This window comes from Caretta caretta, chromosome 2 (assembly GCF_965140235.1).
Source record: "Caretta caretta isolate rCarCar2 chromosome 2, rCarCar1.hap1, whole genome shotgun sequence".
In the NCBI taxonomy this organism is placed as follows: Eukaryota; Metazoa; Chordata; order Testudines; family Cheloniidae; genus Caretta; species Caretta caretta.
This window is the reverse complement of record NC_134207.1, coordinates 141756240-141769751: the sequence shown is the minus strand read 5'-3', so window position 1 is coordinate 141769751 and position 13512 is coordinate 141756240. Positions and strand designations below refer to the sequence as shown.

Here is a 13512-nt window from a genome sequence, read left to right as displayed (position 1 = left end):
CTATGATGATTATCCCATCCCCACACTGTTGGTGGAAGACTTGGCCAATCATGTGAAGCTAGCCAAGAGGGTGGGAATGGTCACCTGCAGCCAGGCTTAGCAAGCAGTCACGCCGAGCTCTGTTCCGGAAACTTCTACCAGGACCCGGTCAGAGGTGATAGAACCGGACCCCATGCCAAGTCTGCAACAGCAGTAGTAGATCCAATCCCAGAGACCCAGACAGAGCCAGCCGCAGAACCATTGCCAGCACTGAATCCAGTACTTGCAACCCCAACACCAGAGGGCCTCACCGAACCTGAACCGGCAGCAGCTGATAACCCTATACAAGAGGCTCAGCTGGAGCCTGAACCCCAACATAGTGCACCACTGGAGAGTGGTTCACAGTCAACGGAAACAGGCCCATCCCCTACATTGCTTCCAGAGGGACCAAGCATAGGTCCACAATCCAATGAGGAACTGATGTCTCCAGCATCAAGGGAACAGTTCCAGACCAAACAGGAAGCAGATGAAAGCCTCCAGAGAGCTTGGATGGTGGCACGGAGCAACCCACCGCCTCTCAGCTCCTCTAATCGATCCAGGTTTGTTGTAGAAAGAGGACTTTTATACAAGGAAACCCTTTCTGGTGGACACCAGGAAGACTGGCATCCTCAGACAGTTGGTAGTTCCAACTAAGTACAGGGTCAAGCTCTTGAGCTTAGCCCATGATCATCCTAGTGGCCATGCTGGGGTAAACAGGACCAAAGACCGTTTGGGGAGGTCATTCCACTGGGAGGGAATGGGCAAGGATGTTTCTACCTATGTCCGGTCTTGTGAGGTACACCAAAGAGTGGGAAAACCCCAAGACCAGGTCAAAGCCCCTCTCCAGCCACACCCCATCATTGAGGTTCCATTTCAGCGAGTAGCTGTGGATATTCTGGGTCCTTTTCCGAAAAACACACCCAGAGGGAAGCAGTACATGCTGACTTTCATGGATTTTGCCATCCAGTGGCTGGAAGCAGTAGCTCTAAGCAACACCAGGGCTAAGTGTGTGTGCCAGGCACTAGCAGACATTTTTGCCAAGGTAGGTTGGCCCTCCAACATCCTCACAGATGCAGGAACTAATTTCCTGGCAGGAACTATGGAAAGCCTTTTGGATGCTCATAGAATATCAGGATTGGAAGGGACCTCAGGAGGTCATCTAGTCCAACCCCCTGCTCAAAGCAGGACCAATCCCCAATTTTTGCCCCAAATCCCTAAATGGCCCCCTCAAGGATTGAACTCACAACCCTGGGTTTAGCAGGCCAATGCTCAAACCACTGAGCTATCCTCCCCTCACCCCTCATGGAGTGAATCACTTGGTTGCCACCCCTTGCCATCATCAAACAAATGGCCTGGTGGAGAAGTTTAATGGAACTTTGGGGGCCATGATATGTAAATTCGTAAATGAGCACTCCAATGATTGGGACCTAGTGTTGCAGCAGTTGCTCTTTGCCTACAGAGCTGTACCACATCCCAGTTTAGGGTTTTCACCATTTGAACTTGTATATGGCTGTAAGGTTAAGGGGCCATTACAGTTGGTGAAGCAGCAATGGGAGGGGTTTACACCTTCTCCAGGAACTAACATTCTGGACTTTGTCACCAACCTACAAAACACCCTCTGAACCTCTTTAGCCTTGCTAAAGAAAATCTACAGGATGCTCGAAAAGAGCAAAAAGGCTGGTATGATAAACATGCCAGAGAGCGTTCCTTCAAAGTAGGGGACCAGGTCATGGTCTTAAAGGCGCTCCAGGCCCATAAAATGGAAGCGTCGTGAGAAGGGCCATTCACGGTCCTGGAGCGCCTGGGAGCTGTTAATTATCTCATAGCATTCCCCACCTCCAACCGAAAGCCTAAGGTGTACCATATTAATTCTCCAAAGCCCTTTTATTCCAGAGAATTAAAGGTTTGTCAGTTTACAGCCCAGGGAGGAGATGACACTGAGTGGCCTGAAGGTGTCTACTACGAAGGGAAAAGTGCTGGTGGCGTGGAAGAGGCGAACCTCTCCATGACCCTTGGGCGTATGCAGCGACAGCAGATCCAGGAGCTGTGCACTAGCTACGAGCCGACGTTCTCAGCCATCCCAGGACTGACTGAACGGGCATACCACTCCATTGAGGCAAGTAATGCTCACCCAATTAAAGTCCAACCTTACCGGGTGTCTCCTCAAGCTAAAACTGCTATCCTGGATCTCCCATTCTATATGCTACAGATGGGGGTAATCAGCCCCCCTGGCAGTGCATGGGTATCTCCAGTGGTTCTAGTTCCCAAACCAGATGGGGAGATACGCTTTTGAGTGGACTACCGTAAGCTAAAAGCTGTAACTCGCCCAGACAACCATCCAATGCCACGCACAAATGAACTATTAGAGAAACTGGGACGGGCCCAGTTCATCTCTACCTTGGACTTAACCAAGGGGTACTGGCAGGTACAGCTAGATGAATCCGCCAAGGAAAGGTCAGCCTTCACCACACAGGTTGGGCTGTATGAATTTAATGTACTCCCTTTTGGGCTGCGGAATGCACCCGCCACCTTCCAAAGACTTGTAGATCGTCTCCTGACGGGATCAGGAGAATATGCAGTCGCCTACCTTGACAATGTGGCCATATTTTCAAATTCCTGGGCAAAACACCTGGAACATCTACAAAAAGTCTTCGAGCGCATAAGGGAGGTAGGACTAACTGTTAAGGCTAAGAAGTGTCAAATAGGCCTGAACAGAGTGACTTACCTTAGACACCAGGTGGGTCGAGGAACTATCAACCCCCTACAGGCCAAAGTGGATGCTATCCAAAAGTCGCCTGTCCCAAAGTCAAAGAAACAGGTCCAATCCTTCTTAGGCTTGGCTGGATATTACAGGCCGCAATACAGCCAAATCACGGCCCGACTGACAGACCTAACCAAAAAGAAACAGCCAAATGCTGTTCAGTGGACCAAAGAGTGTCAGAAGGCCTTTAACCAGCTTAAAGCGACACTCATGTCTGACCCTGTGCTAAGGGCCCCAGACTTTGACAAATCATTCCTAGTAACCACAGATGCGTCCGAGCATGGTATGGGAGCAGTTTTAATGCAGGAAGGACTGGATCAAGAATTCCATCCTGTCGTGTTTCTCAGCAAGAAGCTGTCTGAGAGGGAAAGCAACTGGTCAGTCAGTGAAAAAGAATGTTACGCCATTGTCTATGCTCTGGAAAAGCTAAGCCCATACGTTTGGGGATGGCGTTTCCACCTGCAAACCGACCATGCTGCGCTACAGTGGCTTCATACCGCCACGGGAAATAACAAAAAAACTTATTCAGTGGAGTTTAGCTCTCCAAGATTTTGATTTTGACATCCAACACATCTCAGGAGCTTCTAACAAAGTGGCTGATGCACTCTCCCATGAAAGTTTCCCAGAATCAACTGGTTCAAATCATCCTTGAGATGTGGAAAATATTGTTCGTCTTTATATACTTGGTAGTATATTTAGAGGTGCATGTGTCTTATTAACTCTGTTTTCTCCTAGAACTCCAGGAAGAAATCACAGCCAGCGTTTCACCCTATCTGTGATTTGGGGGGCATGTCATAAATATAAAGGGAAGGGTAAACACCTTTAAATCCCTCCTGGCCAGAGGAAAAACCCTTTCACCTGTAAAGCATTAAGAAGCTAAGATAACCTCGCTGGCACCTGACCGAAATGACCAATGAGGAGACAAGATACTTTCAAAGCTGGGGGGGGGGACGGGACACAAAGGGTTCTCTCGGTCTGTGTGATGCTTTTGCCGGGACCAGAGCAGGAATGCAGGTCAGAACTCCTGTAAAGAGTTAGTAAGCAATCTAGTTAGATATGCGTTAGATTCTGTTTTGTTGAAATGGCTGATAAAATAAGTTGTGCTGGAGGGAATGTTATTCCTGTTTTTGTGTCTTTTTGTAACTTAAGGTTTTGCCTGGAGGGATTCTCTATGTTTTGAATCTGATTACCCTGTAAGGTATTTACCATTCTGATTTTACAGAGGTGATTCTTTTCCTTTTTCTTTAATTAAAATTCTGCTTTTAAGAACCTGATTGCTTTTCATTGTTCTCAAGATCCAAGGGTTAAGATCCATAATGTTCACCTATGCAAATTGGTGAGGATTTTTATCAAGCCTTCCCCAGGAAAGAGGGTGTAGTGCTTGGGGGGATATATGGGGGAGGGGGGGGGAGACGTTTCCAAGTGGGCACTTCCCCTGTTCTTTGTGTAACACTTTGGTGGTGGCAGCTTTTAACCTAAGCTGGTAAGAATAAGCTTAGGGGGTCTTTCATGCAGGTCCCCACATCTGTATCCTAGAGTTCAGAGTGGGGAAGGAACCTTGACAGTCCCCATTTAATGTAATGGGAAGTTCTGTTTAAACAATGCTGACACAAAATGGCCCTGTATTATTAAGCTTAATGTGAGATTTAAACATGCTCTATACGTAATGTCAGTTAAATCAGACTATTATTTGGAGAATGAATTTATCACCCAGGACTGCACTACAAATATTGAACACATTCCTCTCCACAGGAGCAAGCCTGTTGAGATAACACAGGATATTTTCCTTAACAAGGGCCCTGAAATTCAGGCTCAAGGGCTCTCCGTCCCAGTGATGCTCTGGCGGGAGGAGCGGGAGGTTGGAGAGCACTTAAAATAAACTCCTGCATTCCTGCCACTAGATGGTAATGTGCCAGTCCAACCAGTCACATCCTACACTGAATGCCCACCCTGCTCACATCTCTGTGTACTCAGCCAGTTAACTACCTTACACGAGAGGGAGCCAAAAGCTGCCTGCCTCCCAGCTTTCCACTCTCTCCCCACCTTGCGAGGGAAGTGCAAACATCAGATGATCAGAAATTAATGGGCAGTGGAGAGATAGTGAGCTACAGACCCAGGGTGGACAAGCTTTGGAGCATACACAGAATTCAAACAGAGAATTCTTGTCCTGCTGATTGACGCATTCAACTACTAGATAAAGCCAAACCAGATTATAGGATAGGCACTAGTTCCAAAACCAGACCTCAGTTTCTTGAGATTAACAATTGTCCTTCGCTGCCATTAATTTTAATTCCATTTTCCTCAATGGGCTGCAGCCACTAAAGGGGGCCAGCACTCAAAGCCAGAACATTACAAAATTAGGCAGAGGCCCACTTTTCTGGAGCAGAGGTCAAGTTCCAGCTCCCCAGATGTGGTTGTAATTACACAGTAACTGCCTGTTTACAGCACATGGATTTGCTAGAAATTGGTACCCCACTGTTGGATTTAACTCTTATGAACCTCAGAAGCTTGAGACAAGCTGTTTCTAGCTGGGAGCAGGGGAAAGAAGGATTGTATGCAATGCTCTAGTGCACATAGTCCATTACATCTTTTTGGCAAAAATTAAAAGAAAAACCATCATGTAGTTCAGACTAAAAGATGTTTTGTTTTAAAGAGAATTTGCAAAACCTTATATGAACATGCACTTCTTGTTATTGTTTAATTAAATTTCAGTGAAAGCTGTTTAATTTTTTTAATCACCCACATTGTTTGACATTCAAACACAATAGCCTTTGTTGGTGCTTCTGTTAGTGCACTGCACCTTGACATTTCTCAGAACTCTGCTTGTGCAGCCACTATGTTCTGACAATTGCTGTGCCATGTCTGACAACAATCATGTCTGAAAACAACTATGCAGAGGAGACCTACTGTATACTGCGGTCTCTCAGGAAGAGTCCACTTTTTCTTCTTTTGTCTTCTTTGTTCTAAAATAAGTCATACAGACTGAAAGTATAAGGTTGCTCCTAGTGTACGGAAGACACCATAGACCAGGTCATAATTTGGACCTAGTGAACTTGAGAATGTCTCTTTAGGAAGAAAACAAGAAAAAAGAATTGCTTACATGTATCCATTAGCTGCAAGCATATCAACCATGTATCTGGTATTTGGGAGTTGCCATCCAAATATATCTTGAATCACAACCACAGCTTTTTCTGTGCTGGCGGACGGTTTGCAAACATACGCCTTGATGTGCTCCACTTGCACTTCATGCCCAAGCCCCCCATACTCAAACCTGTCTCCAATGTCACATGGGCATGGTCTCGCTTCATTGGCCATCTGGAAATCTGATGTGAAGTTAAAAGGACAAAGATTCATATATCTCAAAGTACTGTAACTGACCCCACTACAGGGCATCACTGCAACTGCCGTAGTACAGAATGCCCTCTAGATGTCTGATAATAGGGTGTGCTGTGTACCACCGGCTCAGAGGCATATGATATAGGCACTCCATGCACTAGGCTCTACAGTACAGAGGCCACTCATCCAGTACTGAACTGGGCAGTCCTCTTTTTGAGAGGTTTGTCCCCTGTCCAGTACTGGGATAAAACCAAATGTGGTTTTGTCTAATATTGGACGGGGATACCGCTCCGCACCCTCTGGCTCTTACAAATGCCCCCCATGTGGTATTCTGGAAATGTGAGAGTGGCCACCTTGCTTAACAGGCTGTAGCCATCAGTGGGTCCTCATAAATGTTCATGGAGTCTAAGTGTAACAGGAGAGAACTATATTGGGGGAAAATAAATACCATGAGGGCACTCACTTTAACAGCTACAAAATTCAACCCACAGTTCCCAGCTCTGTGCCTGGGGCAAACCACTGGAAGGGTAACTGTTTCATTGAGATCCCTCCACACCATGCTCTGGCCACCCATATGTGTAGCCATCTCACACCTCCTACCTATAGGCTGAGGCCCTGTATCATGTTGCTTTTGTGAGCCCCTTGTCCAGCCTTCAGTCCCAGCTCTTATTCTGCCTGCTACCCAGCCTTCCCTCCACACACACAGCAGCCAGGCTGCTGCTCCTGCTCACATGCCTGGTCCCTTCGAACCTCACCGTGTTACTTCCTTTTCCTGTACCCAAGATATTATAGAGCCTTCTTCTGGCTAGCTCCTTTCCCTCCATCTCAGCCAGGGAGAGCACTAGGTACCCAGTAATGAGCCAGCAGGTCTGTTACACTTTTCATCTAACTCAGATTAGGTAGAAATTAGACTTGTGAAAAAGGAGTCTGATGACATCAGCAGTCATCAGAAGGGCCCTGCTGCACCAGCTTCTGTGTTTCCCTCCAGCTCTCTCTAGTTGGTTCCTCCCTGGAGGGTCTCTCTTTCCCAAGCCCACATGGCTGGGAGCGAGCGGTAGGGCCACAGGGGCCTTGGTGCCTTTGGAGAGCAGGGGGGAATCTCCCCTCACAATTCTGCCTTGGGTAATTTCTCTCTGAAGCTACCAAGGCAAATTTAAAGTGAACTGGGCTTTACAACAGGGAAATACGTAATTCAAACACAAAGATGTGAATAGCCAAACACCCCGCTATCAGGGATGGATTAACACAGGGACTTTAGGGGCTGCAGCCCAGGCCCCAGGCTAAAGGGGGCCCCAATGCAACAGGGCTCAGGCAGGCTGCCTGCATGCCGTGGCCCCATGCTGCTCCTGGAAGCAGCCAGCTGCTGGCATGTCTCTGCAGCCCCTGACGGGGGGGGGGGAGAAGTGGCTCCGTGCACTGCCCCCGCCCCCAGCACCATCTCCATAGCTCCCATTGGCCGGGAACCCCAGGGGCACATAGAGACATGCCAGAAGCCGGTCACTTCTGGGAGCAGCTTGCGGGCAAAGCATGCAGACAGCCTGTCTGAGCCCTGCTGCGCTGCTGGCCGGGAGCCACCTGTGGTAAGCGCCTCCCGGCCGGAGCCTGCACCTTGCACCCCCTCCTGCACCCCAACCCTTTGCCCCAGGTCAGAATCCCCTCCTGTACCCAAACTCCTTTCCAGAGCCCACACCCCTCACCCTCTCCTGCACCCCAACACTCTGTCCCAGCCTAGAGCCCCCTCCTGTACCCAAACTCCCTTCCAGAAAGAAACTAATATAACAGCTGTTCTAGGGTAAGAAGTAGACTATTTTGAATTAACTCAGCTATATTCTATATATTTTAAGACTGAAATGTTACCACAGAATGGCTTTATGTTAATTAAAAGGCAAGTTTAGTATAGCGTTAATAGCCTCGATGCCATAATTGTGATTGTTTTGTTTTAAATTAGGAAAAAGACTTGTATACAGGGGCCCCACAAAATCTAATAGCCCTGGGCCCACAGGAGAGTTAATCCGTCCCTGCCCCCTATACATTTGTTTTCCCACAAATAATGGAAGAAGCCACCCTTCTTTATTACTTAATGGCTACTGAAAGTCGGCTCCACCACCGTACAGTATGGGGCAGACAAGGCCTTTGGGGATCCTGGGGGAAACTGCCTCAAGCTCAGCAGCTGTGGAAATGAACCTGAGCTATGTTTCTGACTGGGTCAGTTGAAGAAGGTGGACCTCACCATTCAAATGGTTGGTGAACACCACCCCTTTAAAAATAAAACTAAACGGTAAACGGATTTTGGCGAGATCTGGTGTTTAGGCAGAGGGTGAATGTGTGGCCACATTATATTCATCCCCACACCTCCTTTGTTCTACCCAACATGGAGCTGGGCTAGATAGAGTCCCGGCAATGCTAGAATCTGGATATCTGCTATCCCTGCTCCTTCACCTCATTCCCTCTTCACACCAGTACTACCCACCATGCCTTCCTTCAGCCTACTTCCCCTGCAGCACTACTCCAAGCAAGCAGTCCCCTCCCCCCGCCAACCTCTCATCACAGAACACTGGCCTACAGGGGATACAGACAAGGGCATGCAACTAACATCAGAGGGAGCAGCTGCCACCAATTAGGAAGAAACTACAATCCCCAAGAAAATCTGAAGACAGACTCCAAGTTGCCAGATAGGAGGCACTTCAAGGGTTCTCTTCCCTATTAGGAATGCTGCTGCTGCTCTTTGAAGCACTGGCGGAACAAGTTTACTAGCTGCTAGCATCCATTTAATGCTGTTTCTTAACTGATATGTATTTGGGTTGCACAGGGCGTATCTCCTGTTAACTTTGTTTTTGTTTGATGAACTTCATTTTAATGTGAATTTGTACAGATTGGTTCATTAAAATTTAACTAACAAAAATAAATTATTCCCATGAGATAAATCCAGCCCTCTGAAATTAATGCTGACTTATGGAGAGTGGATTCCATTAAGCCGCCTGGTATACCACTACTTCTATTTCTTTCTATGGTAGAAAAAAATCTTATTTGACAATGAATACCATGCATATAATACCCCCAAGATACAGTTCCCACCTTGCTTTTTAGAACTGGCAGGTTTATCAAGTTCTAATAATATCCCAAAGGCAACATCATTGTGCAAGCTTTGGGAAGCGATTGTCTGACATGTTGGATCTTGCAAATAAAAACTTTTATCAGTGTGAAAAAATACAGTAGGATCACGCTGTGTCTGCATTTGTTAGTCACAAACAAGTCATTGATGTTCACTAACCGTGGTGTTTCGAAAAAGGTCCTGAATTCTAGGTCCTGAATTTTGTCACAGAACTGCTGACTAGATTATGACAATGCACTGTGCTTTGGTGTAAACTTAAACACAATTCAGTGGCTTCAGCTGGTGCAGACAGCTGCCAGGATCCCTCTGCCCTTTTTATATCAATGCACTACTCTACCTATCTATTACAGCCAAAGGGTTAGTAGTTATATTTAAAGCCCTGAATGGCTTATACTAACTACCTCAGAGATCCTCCTCCTGGCCAGTCTGTGGGTCCACCTTGTGGACATTTCCTGGAGTGAACAAACACATGACAGATGTTCATCACATTGCTTAATGCACTACTCGTAGGCACTCAGATATTACAGTGATGGGGGTGGTCATAAGAACCTACATAGAACAGAACAGAAAGCTTTATTGTCGGAGACCAACAGCAAGGAATTACCATTTGAAGGTCTCCTACATTGTAGAATACGCCCCATCAGATGTACCATCAGAGCTCACGGCATATTTATACTGTTACATGCAGGCCTTTAATGAAATACTGGCACTTTTAACTTTAACTAAGTTGATATGGAAATGGAGTAATGCTTCAGTGATTCAGGGCTTTGGACTCCTCTGTTTTTCATTGTTGCAACCAGGACAAAGCGACAACACATTCAACAAAATCTCATTCTTGCCTTCGGGCAAGTCCTGCTCCTATCTGAATCAAAAATGGAGTATGGGGAAAGGAACGTAGTTTGGGGAACACATACATGGAGTTTGCACACTGCCTGCAAGCTCCCTGACTGTCCCCATGCACAAGGTTTTGGGGGTTAGAGGTGGGGCAGGAAGGAAAGGGACCAGTGGATCAATCACTATGCAGATCCATCAGCCATTAGCACTTGCACAGCTAGGACATGGGAGCAACTTCCCAAGGGCCACAGCAGCCAGTACACAGCAGCTCTGTAGCTGCTTCACAATCTGGGAGAGGGGAAGGGGTAATAATTGCCTCCTCCTAAGTACCCCTAGGAATCCCCTGCACTGAACCTGGCCAATCAGGCTCGCTGTGTGCAGGAGGATTTAGCCCTTACAGCACAAATAGGTTTCACTGATTCATAGATTATAAGGCCAGAAGGGCCCAATGTGATCATCGAGTCTGACCTCCTGTATAACACAGGCCATAGAACTTCCTCCAAAATAATTCCTAGAGCATAGCTTTTAGAAAAACAACCAACCTTAATTGAAAAGCTGCCAGTGAGCTCTTCTGCAAAACTAGTTTATGTAACCTTACTGGTCAGTGCAAGTTATGTGTCTGCCTCTGTACCTGATCCACAGAGGATAGGAGTTTGTTACAGCCCGTGATTACAGAGCTTGGATCTTGAGTGCAAGCTGTAGAGTCTCCTGCTTTTAGCTGTGAAGGTCCCCAGTGATGGCCAAGGTGGAGGCTGTCACACTTACAGGCCTTCCCACCTCTGTCATTCTGCTTTCTGCTGTGGGGACAGAGACTGTAGGAAAGATGCTATATTTATATTTCCAAGATGTGTTTTAGAGTGATAATTTAACAGAACTTGCCAACAGGAAGACAGTCTAAATTTGGGATTGGTAACAGTATGGGGGTGGAGGGGGGGATGCTGACCGTCTCCCTTCTTCTCTGGATTTTGTGCTTACTTGAAAACCAACAGAAACATTTTACCAGTGACACTCCCCTCCCCCTACTTTTTTAGGAAACCCACTTTATTAGCATTATTAAAAAGCCTAAAGTCTTCAGGGGGCTGTTAAGAGACAGACACTCTGCTGTTGTCCTATAGCAGTGGTTTTCAAACTGCAGGTCGTGACCCAGTACTGGGTTGTGGAACGTAAGGCACTGGGTCGCAGCAGCTCTGATCAGCACTGCCGACCAGGCCATTAAAAGTCCCATTGGCGGTGCTGCCCGGATATGGCAGGCTAGTCCCTACCTGTTCCAACACCATGCAGTGCCCCAGAAGCAGCCAGCAGCATATCCAGCTCCTAGGCAGGGGGGCCACAGGGCTCCGTGCACTGCCCCAGTCCCAAGCACAGGCTCCGCATTCCCATTGGCCAGGAACCAGCCAATGGGAGCGGGGGAGGCACCTGCTGGCAAGTGTCACGCTCCTCCACCTATGAGCCGGACCTGCTGCTGTCTGCTTCAGGGGTGCAGCGTGGTCCGTGGTGCCAGGACAGGCAGGAGGCCTGCCTTAACACCCCCGCTGCGCTGTTGACTGGCAGCCGCACAAGGTAACCCCGTGCCTCCATCCACTACCCCAGCCCTGAGCCCCCCCAAACCTAGAACCTTCCTGCACTTCAAACCCCTCATCCCTGGCTCCACCCCAGAGCCTGCACCCTCAGCCCAGAGCCCTGACCCCAACCCCTGCCCCAGCCTAGAGTCCCCCTTCCACACCCTGAACCCCTGGTTCCTGGCCCCACCCTGCAACCCTCACCCCCGTACCCCAACCCTCTGCCCCAGCCCTGAGCCCCCCCCCCCACACACACACCCCAAACCCTTCATCCTCAGCTCTGTTGGGTCAGGGGCATCAACAATTTTCTTCAACTGGGTTGCCAGAAAAAAAGTTTGAAGGCCAGGGTCCTAGAGCCTGCCTGGGTAGCGGGGCTGGCGGAGGATCAGGAAAGGCGCGGAGTGCCCCGGGCCCAGTCACATGAGCAGGTCCCCTGCAGGCCAGACCCGGTTTGGCTGGAGGGAGGACGGCAGGATCGGTGCCTGAGGCGGCACGGTGACCTGTGCTACTCCCAAACCGCTTGGTTTTAGCGTGAGGAAAACGCAACAACACCCTGTCGGCAGCTGACTGTGTTTCCTGCCTGCCCCCTGCGGTCGCAGCCGGGCTCCCTCCATACCCGCGCGTTTCCCCCGCAGCCGGCGCATCACCGCAGCGCGGCGGCCGGCCGGGGTCGGGCCCGTGTCCCGGCTCTCCTGGGCACCCTGCTCACGGCCACAGCGACTCGGCTTGAACGTGGGGCTTCTCGCTGCGAGGGGGGGAGGGGGCGTTCTCAGGAGCCGGATCCAAGCCCCGTCCGGCCCGAAGCCCCCCGTCCTGCCCCGCCCCGCCCCGGGAGGGAGCGGCCGCTGCGTGCTGGCCCCTACCCTGGCTGCTGCGCCCCGCCACCCACCTGAGCGCAGGGCGCTGATCGCCCCTTCCCGCGCAGCGAGCGGCTCACGCGCAGCAGGGGCCGGAGACGCGGCTGCCTCCCTGGGGAGGGCGCTGAGCTCTCTGCGTGCTCCTGGCCGCCGCCGCCTCCCCGGCCCCAGCACCTCCGGCCCTCGGCTCAGCGCCCGCGTCCCGACGCCTGCGCTTATCATACAAGCGCAGAGCAAAACAGGAGCGAGCGGGCAGGGGTGGGGCTGGAGGCTTCCCAGCATGGAAGGATCTGGTACATAAGAGTGGCCAGATTGGTCAGACCAGTGGTCCAGCTAGCCCAGTACCCTTCTGTCCGGGTGACTGCTCAGCTGCTTCGGGGGGAATGAACAGAACCGGCAATCACCCAGTGAGCCACCCCTGGCAGCCAGTCCAAGCTGCTGGCGGTCAGAGGTTGAGGGACACCCTTGTGCCCTTAACTGAGTAGGGAGCAGCGTGTTTACAGCCCTGCACTGCCAAGGGAAAGGTACCACAAAATCGCTGCTGGGCTGTCTTCGAAGCAGATGCTTATTCCTCATGAGGGCGAGCCCTGTCACCCTCAACCTGCTGCCTCAGTGATTATGGCTACCCCCAGATGATTTAACTGGGAGATTGCTTGTGAATAGCCTGCAGTCCTCCATTTCCAGCACCCAGGAGAAAGAGCGTGGGTCTGACTCCCGCTGGTGTAAAAAGAAACAGTATTTACAGCCTAGAAAACAGAAGTGAGAGCAGCAGTGGGTGGGCAATAAATGAGGCAAGGCAGAGGGAAATGTGAGGGAGCTACTGCTGGGACTGCATGGGGTTAGGATTTTCTAAAGTGCTTTGGGAATTTAGGCACACCAGGCCCAGTGAAAGTAAATGGGACATGCTCCTTTCACCCCTTGTGTGCCTTTGAAAATTCCTGCCCTGGGGAACAGAGGGCTGTCAATAGGAATGCTGAAGGGAATGGTGCTACATTAGTATGGAGCTGTACTTCATCTAAATCAAGGTTTCCCAAA

The 13512-nt window shown here is 49.6% G+C and overlaps 1 protein-coding gene across 3 annotated transcripts in view; it reads right to left on the bottom strand.

The window, feature by feature from the left end:
* Nucleotides 1-12690, bottom strand: part of LOC125631999 (carboxymethylenebutenolidase homolog) — a 47090-nt gene extending 34400 nt beyond the window's left edge. For 2 of the 3 annotated variants that reach the window (XM_048839569.2, XM_048839571.2), the window contains exons 1-2: nucleotides 12510-12690; nucleotides 5880-6102 (exon numbers count right to left, since the gene is read on the bottom strand). In XM_048839569.2, the coding sequence (XP_048695526.1) occupies nucleotides 5880-6094 (215 nt within the window). In that variant the 5' untranslated portion in view covers nucleotides 6095-6102; nucleotides 12510-12690. The remainder of the gene's footprint in view (nucleotides 1-5879; nucleotides 6103-12509) is intronic. The other variant, XM_048839570.2, reaches the window with a different exon arrangement.
* Between the last annotated feature and the right edge of the window lie 822 nt (nucleotides 12691-13512).